The 13,194-nt window shown below is 38.5% G+C and overlaps 1 protein-coding gene and 1 long non-coding RNA gene across 2 annotated transcripts in view; both read right to left on the bottom strand.

The window, feature by feature from the left end:
• Nucleotides 1-13,194, bottom strand: part of LOC140976031 (uncharacterized) — a 92,499-nt gene that overhangs the window by 6,779 nt on the left and 72,526 nt on the right. The gene's annotated exons all lie outside the window — the stretch shown is intronic.
• Nucleotides 231-903, bottom strand: LOC140977835 (low temperature-induced protein lt101.2). Its single transcript, XM_073442567.1, has 2 exons — nt 761-903; nt 231-561 (listed from the first exon to the last, which is right to left on the bottom strand). The coding sequence occupies exons 1-2, from the start codon at nt 839-841 to the stop codon at nt 478-480; spliced, it is 165 nt and encodes a 54-aa protein (XP_073298668.1). The 5' UTR covers nt 842-903; the 3' UTR covers nt 231-477.

Below are 13,194 nucleotides of genomic sequence, written 5' to 3'. Positions count from 1 at the left end.
ATATATTATCGGGGCGGGTTTGGGAGGGTTTGGTATGGGGATAGGATTCTCAAACCCGTCCCAATATATTTCGGGGATTTTTAAAAATCCCCGAACCCGAAACCAAACCCATTAACATATCCCCGAACCCGTCCCGTTTCGGGTTTTCCCCGCGGAGCCCCGAACCCGCGGGGAAAATTGCCATCCCTAGAACTGAAGCTGCAGCCTCCAAATATTTGGGGCAAATCAGATTCACAACAAAAGAAAATCTTATTCAATACAACGTAGATTACAAGCATCATTGAACATGTTGAAGCCAATATCCCAATTTACACCATAAATTAAAACACAAAACTCATCACACACACACACATTCTAACGGATGGATCTACGCGAAACCGAGTGAATTTCACCTCGTGTAACATATATCATGGTGTAGGATAGACTAAGATGAACAAGAACTTTGGGATCTAAATTTCAATTGTTAACTAATTGGGGCTACGCAACCAACACGTAAAGGGCATATAAAATCCCAGGTATGTATCCCAAGATTGTCAGCAACAAACATATCCAAAATTCGATCTGCGTCAAATAAAATTTAGAGAAAACTTGTCAATACAAATTCAATTAGCCAAAGAGGTGGAAAATAGCTCATTTCAGTTCATTATATATATATATATAAAAAAAAAAAACTACATAAAAACACGACTCTAAAATTCTTGATTAATGTATACTTTCTACCTAGTTTAATTTAATTTAACATCACAGAAAGGACACTTACTCCACAGCCAAATCTTAGGAAAACTCCGAGGGGTGGCAACAGTATGGCCAAAAGAACTTCAACGAATGTTGCAGAACCCATAATTTTAATTAGCTTATTGAACAGAAAATGGAGAGAAAAGTGCTCTAAATAGCAAAACGTATAAATAACGGGGAAGGCGTTTACTGTTTTATAAAAGAAAAGGTGTCAACAGTTGAGGAGGTAAAGACGCGAAACGCAACCACGTGGAATCTCTAATCGCCACGTGGACTTGCATGGACAAATGAAACATCAACTTTTTATATTTTAACTGACATCCGTTTTTTACGTGAAAATATGTTGAAATCGAATAAAGATAATCTTTAAATAGATTCGATAAATTACGATAAAGAATTTTAAATAAAATTAAGATAAATAGATATTAATAAGAAGTCGGCTTACGAATATCATAATTACAAGTTCTTACCCATTTTTATTCGAATTTTTAAATCAATTGCGTTGGATAAGAAATTAATATCACAAAATTGATCGTAAATTTTTTTTCAAAATTATTTTGTTTTTTTATTTAAAAAAAAAACCACAGCTGTAATAATATAGAAAATTTTATTAGGGACGGTGAAAATGATAATTTAAGATGTACACAGATAAGCATATATATATATATATATATATAAAAGAAAAGTATACAAGATCAGAGAAGTTGGTAGAAGGATGATTAATTATATGTATTAAATAAATGGGGATCCACATGTAAACAAAGAAAGGCGGAGTTGTAACGTGTCAAAATCAGAGAGTTCTTACATATTGAACTTGATTGGAAGAATGTGAGCAATTAGATCATCTTCTGAGCTGTTGGGGTTTGATTCGGGCGCGTGTAGAATAGTAGATAAAATATAAATTTATGTTTTATTTTTTAAAATCTAAAATTATAAATAAAAATGATTTGAGTGATGCATGATTTATGAAATTTCATTATTTGAATTATTTATACTTATGTGATGCACGTTAAAATATTTTAATGAGTTTCATATTTCAGACGATTATTCGATACGGGATCGAAGAGATTAGACCGGCGACGATTTTGACAATTTAAAATGTAGTATTTTATTTTTAAGTGAGAATTGTTCATTTTAAATGATTTATTTAGTTTTTACAATTTTAAAACATAAATTATTTATTAGGTGATTTGAGATGGTAAAACTTTTAAAGTTTAACAATTGTGTATTTTATTTTGTTATTTATGGGATTTTGTAAAAGTAGCGAAGATTAACTTTTTAATTAACATTTTTAATTTTTAATTAAGCAATTTTTTCTCCCTAATTTACTAAAACTCACGCACGCACACACTTATTGTGGGGACCCGAACGCTAAATCTTGTCTTAATCATTATTAAAGTCAAATATAACCATTAAGACAAGTGGGACTAAATTTTTTTCTTTTTAAATTATAAATGTGGAAAAGTAATATATTCTATCTAATATACATGTCAATATAAAATTACAAATCATGTACTACATGTCTCTATCTCAACTAGGTTCAACAGTTATACATCAAGTGCTGAATCCTATTCTGCTTCTGGGCCCGTATCTCCACACTAACTATCATCTCTCATCTTCTTCCTGATCCTGATCATGTCCCACCTGTTGTCATACACACATACAAACAAGACAACAGCAGGATAACTCCGGTGAGAATTACATTCTCAGTATAAATCATGTATACATGCATTTCATATAAACAAGTATAAAAGCATGAACAGATAATCATAAAATGTATCAAATCAGACACATGAATCAACACAGACTCTGAATCACACTCAGTGACTCTTCGCACTCACATAAATCAATGCAAACTTTGAATAACACTCCGTGACTCTTGGACTCTGACTCGACTCGTCCTAATCTTGGGATCCCGATCTGAATAAGAACATACACCCACTTACTCTCCAATCGGGGTGGTGGTACATTCTTATTCACGGACTTTGGCCCTTTCCGTTTCGAATCTCAGCGATAGGAGCTGCTCTTCTCCCCAACATATCGATACGACCAAACGTCCGGCATCTTGGCGACTCCGCCACAGACTAGGCGCATCCGCCCTGGCATACCCTGAGGATAACTAGGCATGTCCTGCCCGGGCATATCCTGCCAAACATCTGTGACAATGTGCAATGGGCCAGTGACGATTCCATCACTATCTGGCACCTCTGTCACGAGATCAATCGTCTATGACAAGGCGCATCCGCCTATGACTCAATACATAAATCAATAGATCAAAGATATATCAATCTCATTCAATTGCAAATATCAATGCAACAAGGTAAAGTATGTGATTTTGGGGAACTCAAGTCAGATCTAACTCGAGTTATATCCTCCCGGTTCAACATTTATTTATACCTTTTGAAACGTCTGCCTTTCTTTTTCTCAAAATGTGCTAGAATTTTATTTTATTTTTTTTTTAAACCTCACATAGCATTCGGCCGAACCATAAAATTTCATAAAATATTTTTTTTTACATCATTTTAAAATAAACAACTAACTAACATTTTTCTAAATCTAAAAATAACATCGGAAAAGTATAACCCATACTATAACCTCTCAAAAACCACTCATAATCATGATAAAAGTCATAAAATCTTTTAACATAAATCATAACATATATGCGGAAACTAGCGTCGGTCCTTGGGTCATGTGCACCTTCAGTCCAGTCGGATCAACCATCAAGACCTCCATTAGCATTATCATGATAACCTGCATCCATCACACCTAGTGAGTCTAAAGACTCAACACACCATAATCTTTATAACAAATAATACATATAAAATCACATGCAACAGTGAAAAATACTTGTACTTAAAATATCGTTTTCATGAAGATGCATAAACTTAAAACATTAACATTTTCGTAAACCTTTTTATGATGCATGAACTTTAAATAAAAACATTTTCATAATGATGCATCAACTTTAAACATAAACATTTTCATGACATGAATAACATAAACCTTATCCTTTTACTTTTTCCTCAACATAACATAACATAAAACATTTTTCATGATCATAAACATTTTTCCTTTTTCCTTTGTTGAATTCAGATCGTTAATTGTGACTTTCCTGACATGACATGACATGATCGATGGATCCATCTACATATAACCACAGTACTGGGCGGCGGGGACATCAGCGACGCTCTCACCGGTCAACTGAGCCTTGGCCTAACATGATCGAATAGAAATACGATCGTCGGGGCTCCCTCTGGGGCCTTCTCCCATAAATGGGCTCCCTCTGGGGCCTTCTCCCCTCACGATATTCCCATTCTTCCTCAAACCTCATAACCTCATATTCGCAATAATGGAAACACGATCGTCGGGCTCCCACTGGGACCATCACCCTCACGACATCGCCATTATTAACGAATTAGTCACAATCACTTCACCTCCTTCAACATTTTACATTTTCATCACTTATAAAAATCATCCATATAATATCATTTTTATTTTTGAAACCAAGCATACAACATGTCTTTTAAATGTCAACCTTAAATCATAAAAATCCTATAGACATTTAAAAATCATAATTTAATCATGAACATTTCATAAACATTTAAAAATAATCATTTTAACCTCAAAATATTTAAAATAACATTTTGACATTTTAAATCATAAACATATAAAATTCCCTAAACATTTAAAATATCATTTTAACTTATAAAATCCCATAAACGTTTAAACTATCATTTTAACATTTAGAATTCCATAAGCATCCATAACTATAGAAAATAATCATATTAGCACATAAAACAGCATTCAGGGCACNAATATTTTTAAGATTTATTCTACCCTTCCAAGTCATGAGCCACCCCCGTGGACCCTTGGATCTATTTATCCTTCTTAAATTTTCGTTTTTTACACCCTAACGTTCACACCGAGCCATCTCCTAATTTACTCGAGCCACGCCCAAGCCACCTTGAACCAAAACCTAGCCAACTCACCTAGGGACCCTACTGTGCAAGCCCAGCCCGTAAAACAACCCCTGGCCCGCTCAAAACCTTCCTGAAACTTGACCCAAATCTGTACATGTGTGTGTGAGTTTCATAGTTGCTCTAGGACTCCTAGTTATCCTAGGACTCTACCAGCTGAGCCACTACCGACCCCATCACACCCTAACCTTCCCTAGACCACGCCCAGACCAACCCCAGACCAACCCCAAGCCCTGGACACGAGCACCAACCCATCTGCACAAGACAGCAGCCTCGCGTCCACTTTGATTCCTCACGGTTCCCTCCTTTTTCTTCGAGCCAGCAGCAAGCCAGCCGCACCAGGCCCTAGCCCAACCCATGATCATGACCCTAGGACCCTGATGAACCTACCCTGAGCCACCTAGCCCCAGCAGCAACCCCCCCCTGGCTGCTGTCACAGATCACGCACACAATTTTGGGGGAGAGTCCCGCATCACGTGGACTCTTCCCCAGCCCATGGCTCGAGCCACCCTCGAGTCCCAACCTTCCTTACCCCTCTGGAACAGCCTGAACCACAGCCTAGACGTCCTAGTCCAGCCCTCTCTCGAGCCACCCTCACAAATCTCTCGGTCACCCTCAAGTATGCCTCGGAAGAGCCCTTTCACGTGGGGACTCTTCCCCAGCCCCTTAGCGCAAGCCCTGGCCATGCAAGGGACCTTTCTAGGACCTAACCACATCCCAACCGAACTCTCCTCAAGACCAGGTCGAGCCCCTAAGCCCCATGCAAGGAAATCGAACCCATGAAGACAACACAACTCTCGGCCCTTCTTTCTGGTTTCAGCCCACGATTCCAGCTTGATCTAATCTTGTGTGCAGCTTATTTGTGTGATTAGGACTCTTTAAAACATGTAGAAACCACCCTTAAACCTTACCTAATCATGGCAGCCCCTTAGGATCATGTTAAACATAGATTTTGGATCAACATGCATGATTTAAAAACCCTTCTTGATGCAAAAACGAAATTATTACCAAGGTTCCCTTAATTTTCATGCAAAACACAATTAATTAAATACTATGGTGTGATAGATGAGTAAAGGAAGAATTATGGCGTGCCTTTGCGTTTTAAACACACGAAAAACTGTTGACGACGAAGAACGGGACGGAACCTAGGCTATCTTCTCCTTGAGCCCCTTCGAATTTTCTTCCCAAAGCTTGGATGTGTAGTGCCGTGTGTGTGGTGTCTTGGGAGAGAGTTTATGAATTTTAAAAGTGGGTGGCCGTGAGTTTCAATTGCAAAAGTGAAGGGTTTTTGGGTGATTAACACTTTTAAATAGCTAATTAATTTGCTAACTAGGCTTAGGCCTATCAAGCCATTAAATTAAGCCCATTAGTCTAATTAGGATTTAAATAAAAAATTAAAATAGTTTTTGGTAAAATAGTTTGTAGATTAAATAGCCGGATTGCTAAAAAGTTCATATTTTTGTTGAAAAACCAACACCGATAAAATTTATATCCCGGCGTATAAAATCACCTCGAAACCCCTTATTTTCAAAAATAAGAAAAAGCATCTCCCTTATTTTACATAATTAAAAACAATTATTTATTAAAAACATTTTCTATTTTTCAGCCCTCGGTCTCCGTTCCTCGATCGCAACTCGAATATCCTTTTAAAAATACATTTTAATGCAACCATGTAGAAAAATATATTTTAAACATGCAAATATGCACAACTTAATTAATTCATGCAATTAAAACAATTAATTAAAATACACAAGAAAATTAATAATTTGCGCATGTGGTTCGCGTGGACTTTTAAATTTTCGGGGCGTTACACCTTTCTTTTCGTCGATCAATCTGGCTCTGTTCAGTCTTCGAAGCCTTCGATCCCAACTCTGGAATAACAGTATTGAGGAGTACAATATCATAATACAACCCAACAAAAGAACTCTCAATCAAATCAACTTTTGATGGCATAACGACACAAAATCGATATCCCGGGCAACTCAGACAATATGAGATATCAATCAACAACTCATAATCAATAACAACACAATCTGATATCAAATCTCAATCAAATCTATTCTGAAAATCATACCAATTTCATATGGTATCTGTTCTTCAATCCGATTTCAATTGTACGATGTCTACGATATCAAGAACACCTTATATGAATCATATCCGATTCCTTCAACATCATATTTTCAAATCATAGTATAACATAAGAGAACTTACGTCCGTGTGTAGCTTTTGTCGATAGAAACGCAGTACCAAACTCGGATTGAAATTACAACAGCCGGATCTTGCACAACTCACAAGTCTATGAATTGATGAAGCTTGAGGAATTAGCTATGGCCTTTCTCGGTTCTTGCTGGCTTTCTGAAGGAGAAGGAATGAAAGAATATATATATATAAATCCACTTGCATGAGTAAGAAACGTGGCTTATTTTTCTTGCATTTCAGTCGGCGCTCGGGCGGTGACAATTTACCGCTCAGGCGCGGAACGTTCTGTCCAAGCCCTCAACTTATTCGGCACTGGCGCTCGGGCGGTCATTTTCTACCGCTCGGGCGCCAGACATTCTGTCCAAACCGTGACCTTGTGGTGCACTGGCGCTCGGGCGGTCTTTTTCTACCGCTCGGGCGCCACAGGTTCTGTCCAAGATCTTGGCTTGTATTGCACCGACGCCCGGCTCCTCCACTTGAGCTCCTACAATCTCAATACTGTTAATTAATCCACTTCTGAGTACAATAATTAAATCTCGGGCATTACATTTCTCCCCCTCTAAGATACGATTTCGTCCCCGAAATCACATGCAATCAAATCATATAAGAAGGAAATGTATAACAAAAGCTAAACAGGAAACTCACATCAATGGAATAACTCTGGAAATTTCTGTTTCATGTCTGATTCAATCTCCCAGGTAGCTTCTTCAGTGCCATGTCGATTCCACTGAACTTTCACAAGCGGAATAGTCTTCGTTCTGAGCTGTTTTTCTTTACGATCAAGAATCTGAATCGACATTTCAAAATAACTCAGAGTTTCGTCCAGTTCTGCCTCATCTGGCTGAAGAATATGAGATGTATCAGGAAGATACTTCCGCAATAAATACACATGAAAGACATCATGTATTCCAGATAAAGAAGACGGTAATGCGAGTCGATAGGCATAATCTCCTATCTTCTCGAGAATCTCATATGACCCAATATAACGTGGAGACAACTTCCCTTTCTTGCCAAATCTGACAATGCCTCTGAAAGGTGAAATCTTCAAAAATACTCTGTCTCCTGCCTCAAATACCAACGGTCTTCGTCGTACATTGGCATATTTGGCCTGTCTATCTTGAGCTGTCTTCATTCTCTATCGAATAAGCTTCACTTTCTTAGTCATATCTCGGATCATATCAGGCCCAATCTCAGGTACCTCAGAGATATCGTCCCAATACAGAGGGGATCTGCAATCCTTTCCGTACAACCCTTCAAACGGTGCCATCTCTATACTCGTCTGATAGCTATTGTTGTACGAAAACTCACAAAGAGGCAAAGAATCTTGCCAACTAGTGCCAAAATCTAGCACTACAGCTCCACGGATATCCTCCAGTGTTTGGTTAGTTCGCTCCGACTATCTATCCGCCTGTGAGTGATATGTGAAAGAGCTTGTTGTATACTTTGCCAACAGTACGAAATCAACCGAAAATCACGGTCTGATATAATCAACTTTGGCATTCTGTGCAATCTGACCACCTCTTTGACAGAAATCTCAGTAATCTAGTCATATCTTTACGTCTTCATGTACAAACTAGAATCCACAGACTTGATCCGTCTATCATTCTTATTTTAAATAAATGCTCAATTTCGAGAGGAATGCCGTAGTTTCATCACGATATCCCTGGAAATGTGATCCATTTCCATTCAGGAATCGATAATCTATATAACCAATCTTCTGGTTTCATTCGTCCTGCTTTATTGGTGGCCAATTTAGACATCTCAGTACAAACTCTGCCACAATTGATCTCATCTGTTTCCCTAAAATCTGTCTTTTCAAGTCATCATACATTTTTCTATCATCAGAATAAATGTTGAATTAAGATTGTGCACTTCTGACAATACCTGTCGTTTCAAATCCGAAACATTTGGCACAACAAATCGGTTATTTATATGCAATACAGTATCGCATACCTGATATCTGATTGATACTCTGCTCTAATCATCGAAATCAAGTTCTGAACATTCTGATCAAATTTCTGAATTGCTTTAATTCGCAAAATCACCTCTGATTTAACTCACACCGTATAGAGTCCCAACGATATGTAATCTGTATCAAATACTGATTTAAAAGATAACAAGCCTCAAGCAGATTCAATACAACAATCGTATATAATATCTTGCTAAATTCATGCAACCACGAATTTCTGACACCGATGTCGTTCTCAGCCAACTGATCACGGCCTCAACTGTGCTAAACTCAATCGATATACTATCTTCGAATATCAACTATCCTGAATACAATCTATCTCAATCAAGATGCATATCTCAACAATTTCTGTATACAACATCTCAGTTTTCAGAATATTCAATACAGTTTTCGAATATTCGATTCAGTCAGTCATATGCTTTGAATATATCATAATATCATAGATAAAACGAGCATAAAATCATCATAATACTTCTAAACACTGGGTTCATCAATTCACAAACATAGCTGGAGCATCCCAAGAGAAACATTCAATCAAATATAAATCTCGGCCAGTAAATCTTCTAACTGATATTTCAATTCTTTCAATTCAAACAGTGTCATTCGGTACGGAGTTCTAGAAATACTAACAGTACCTGGCATCGAATCAAGGCTGACATCTATCTCTCGAATCGGAGGCAATCCCGGAATCTCATCTGGGAAGACATCAGCAAATTCACACACCACTGGCAGGTCCGCCAATGATGGACTCGATTTCAGTAAATCAACTGAATAGACAAGGAACCCCTCTGCTCCTTTCTGTAGCAATAGAGTCATAGACAAAACAGATATCAAAAGAATTCTATATCTAGAACCCTTACCGTAAAATTTCCACTCGTTAGCCATGTCAGGTCTGAATCTCACAATCTTGTGGAAGCAATCAACGGTAGCTCTGTATTTGGTCAACATATCAATACCGATAATACAGTCAAAATCAGACAAACCAAGCACAATACAATCTAACTCAATCTCATGCTCATCATACCGCAGTATACAAGATCTAACAGATGTCACTGATATAAGACCTCTCCCTAAAGGTGAAGAGACAGATACTACAGTAGATAGGGACTCAACAGGTAATGCATGACTCAATGCAAATCTCTCAGATATAAAAGTATGAGAAGCACCTGTATCTATCAATACGTAAGCAGGATAACCACATAAAGAACAGTCACCTGCAACAACATCGTTTGGTGCTTCCTGAGCCTGCTCCTCTGTTAAAGCAAATACTCTGGCCTGCTGTCTAGGAGGCTGGCTAACTTTCTGGCTTCCTCCTGGCCTCTGCTGTGACTGGGTGGATGGTTGGTGGCTGAAAAGAATGTACAGCTGATGATCGTCTATCAGTCTGAGCCACTGATCCAACTGATTCTGTTCTCTGGGATCCTTGGGAACCTCTCTGTGGACAAAATCTGGAAAAGTGTCCCTGCTGTCTGCAGATACGGCAACTACCAATCACTCCTTGGCATTGCTCAGTGGGATGTCTCCCTCCACAAGTTCTGCAGTAAATTCCGGTATAACTCTGGCTCTGTCGTGAACCACTGGAGCTAGAAGAATTGCTGCCAGACTTCTTAAACTGTTTTCCTCTGGCTTTCAGATAATCTTTCTTCCAACCACTGCTGCTGCCACTCTCAAATCTGGGAGGTGGTTGCTGTGTTCTCGGTGCTGTAGGAACATACGAAGCTCCTTTCTGTCTCATCAGACCAGCTTCAGCTCTTTTTGCTCTGTTCAGGGCATCAACTAAGCTATTCGGTCGCCCTGTGTTCACCAATGTAAAGATCTCGGGATTCAGGCCATTGATGAACTGATCAGCACCAGCTTCATCATTCTCAGCAACGTGAGGAGCAAATCGTAGCAATGTCAAAAATTTAGCAACATACTCTTCAATGTTCAACTGCCCTTTCTTCAAGTTTGCAAATTCTGCACCCTTGTCTTTCCTGTACGACACTGGGAAAAATCTCTGATAGAACTCAGTTTTAAGGACATTCCAAGTGATATTCGTACCTCGATGCTCCAAAGCTCTCTTTGTCGTGATCCACAAATTCTTTGCAACGTCATGTAAGTGGTGTCCAATCAGTTTGACTCGGCGCTCATCAGTATAATCCAACGAATCAAACATCATCTCAATGTCATCTAACCAACACTCACAGTTAACAGAAGTCTCTGTTCCTTTCAGGGTTGGCGGTTTAAACGACTGAAATCTCTTTAATAACATTTCCATCGGAGTTGCTGTCACATCCATCGGATTAACCGAAGTACTGCCCTGTTCCGGTACTCTTCGGGGAGGCATATCTGATTATCAAAAGGATTAGTAACCAAATACAACAAATCTATTTCAGTTCAGTCCCCCCTCCGATCATCTTACTGCTGATCAAGAATCGGTTCTGATTCATTCTCAATTAATACAGTTTACCAATCAAATCAGATAATCAGGTAAACATGTAATAATAAAAGCAGTAAATCATGCTAGCATTCACAAGCAAGGAAAGAAAATCATCCTACCCCGCTCACTAGCTTCTATCTAAGTCTAAGGTACCTACAGTTCTGGAACCTACTGCTCTGATACCACTTGTTGTGGAGACCCGGACGCTAATTCATGTCTTAATCATTATTAAAGTCAAATATAACAATTAAGACAAGTGGGACTAAATTTTTTTCTTTTTAAATTATAAATGTGGAAACGTAATGTATTCTATCTAATATACATGTCAATATAAAATTACAAATCATGTACTACATGTCTCTATCTCAACTAAGTTCAACAGTTATAAATCAAGTGTTGAATCCTATTCTGCTTCTGGGCCCGGATCTCCACACTAACTATCATCTCTCATCCTCTTCCTGATCCTGATCTTGTCCCACCTGTTGTCATGCACACATACAAACAAGACAACAGCCGGATAACTCCGGTGAAAATTACATTCCCAGTATAAATCATGTGTACATGCATTTCATATAAAAGAGTATAAAAGCATGAACAGATAATCATAAAATGTATCAAATCAGACACATGAATCAACACAGACTCTGAATCACACTCAGTGACTCTTCGACTCACATAAATCAATGCAAACTCTGAATCACACTCCGTGACTCTTGGACTCTGACTCGACTCGTCCTAATCTTGGGATCTCGATCTGAATAATAACATACACCCACCTACTCTCCAATCGGGGTGGTGGTACATTCTTATTCACGGACTTTGGCCTTTTCCGTATCGAATCTCAGCGATAGGAGCTGCTCTTCTCCCCAACATATCGATACGACAAACATCCGGCGTCTTGGCGACTCTGCCACAGACTAGGCGCATCTGCCCTGGCATACCCTGACGATAATTAGGCATGTCCTGCCCTGGCATATCCTGCCAAACATCTGTGACAATGTGCAATGGGCCAGTGACGATTCCATCATTATCTGGCACCTCTGTCACGAGATCAATCGTCTATGACTAGGCGCATCCGCCTATGACTCAATACATAAATCAATAGATCAAAGATATCAATCTCATTCAATTGCAAATATCAATGCAACAAGGTAAAGTATGTGATTTTCAGGAAATCAAGTCAGATCTAACTCGAGTTATATCCTCCCGGTTCAACATTGATTTACACCTTTCTTTTCGTCGATCAATCTGGCTCTGTTCAGTCTTCGAAGCCTTCGATCCCACCTCTGGAATAACAGTATTGAGGAGTACAATATCATAATATCGTCGATCAATCTAGCTCTGTTTAGTCTTCGAAGCCTTCGATCCCAACTCTGGAATAACAGTATTGAGGAGTACAATATCATAATACAACCCAACACAAGAATTCTCAATCAAATCAACTTTTGACGGCATAATGGCACAATATCGATATACCGGCCAACTCAGACAATATGAGATATCAATCAACAACTCATAATCAATAACAACACAATCTGATATCAAATCTCAATCAAATCCATTCTGAAAATCATACCAATTTCATATGGTATCTGTTCTTCAATCCGGTTTCAATTATACGATGTCTACGATATCAAGAACACCTTATATGAATCATATCCGATTCCTTCAACATCATATTTTCAAATCATAGTAGAACATAAGAGAACTTACGTCCTTGTGTAGCTCTTGTCGATAGAAACGCAGTACCAAACTCGGATTGAAATTCCAACGGCCGGATCTTGCACAACTCACAAGTCTATGAATTGATGAAGCTTGAGGAATTAGCTATGGCCTTTCTCGGTTCTTGCTGGCTTTCTGAAGGAGAAGGAATGAAAGAATATATATATAAATCC

This window comes from Primulina huaijiensis, chromosome 5 (genome assembly GCF_012295235.1).
Source record: "Primulina huaijiensis isolate GDHJ02 chromosome 5, ASM1229523v2, whole genome shotgun sequence".
NCBI classification, from domain to species: Eukaryota; Viridiplantae; Streptophyta; class Magnoliopsida; order Lamiales; family Gesneriaceae; genus Primulina; species Primulina huaijiensis.
The sequence above is the reverse complement of the archived record's forward strand: the minus strand, read 5'-3'. Positions and strand labels throughout refer to the sequence as shown.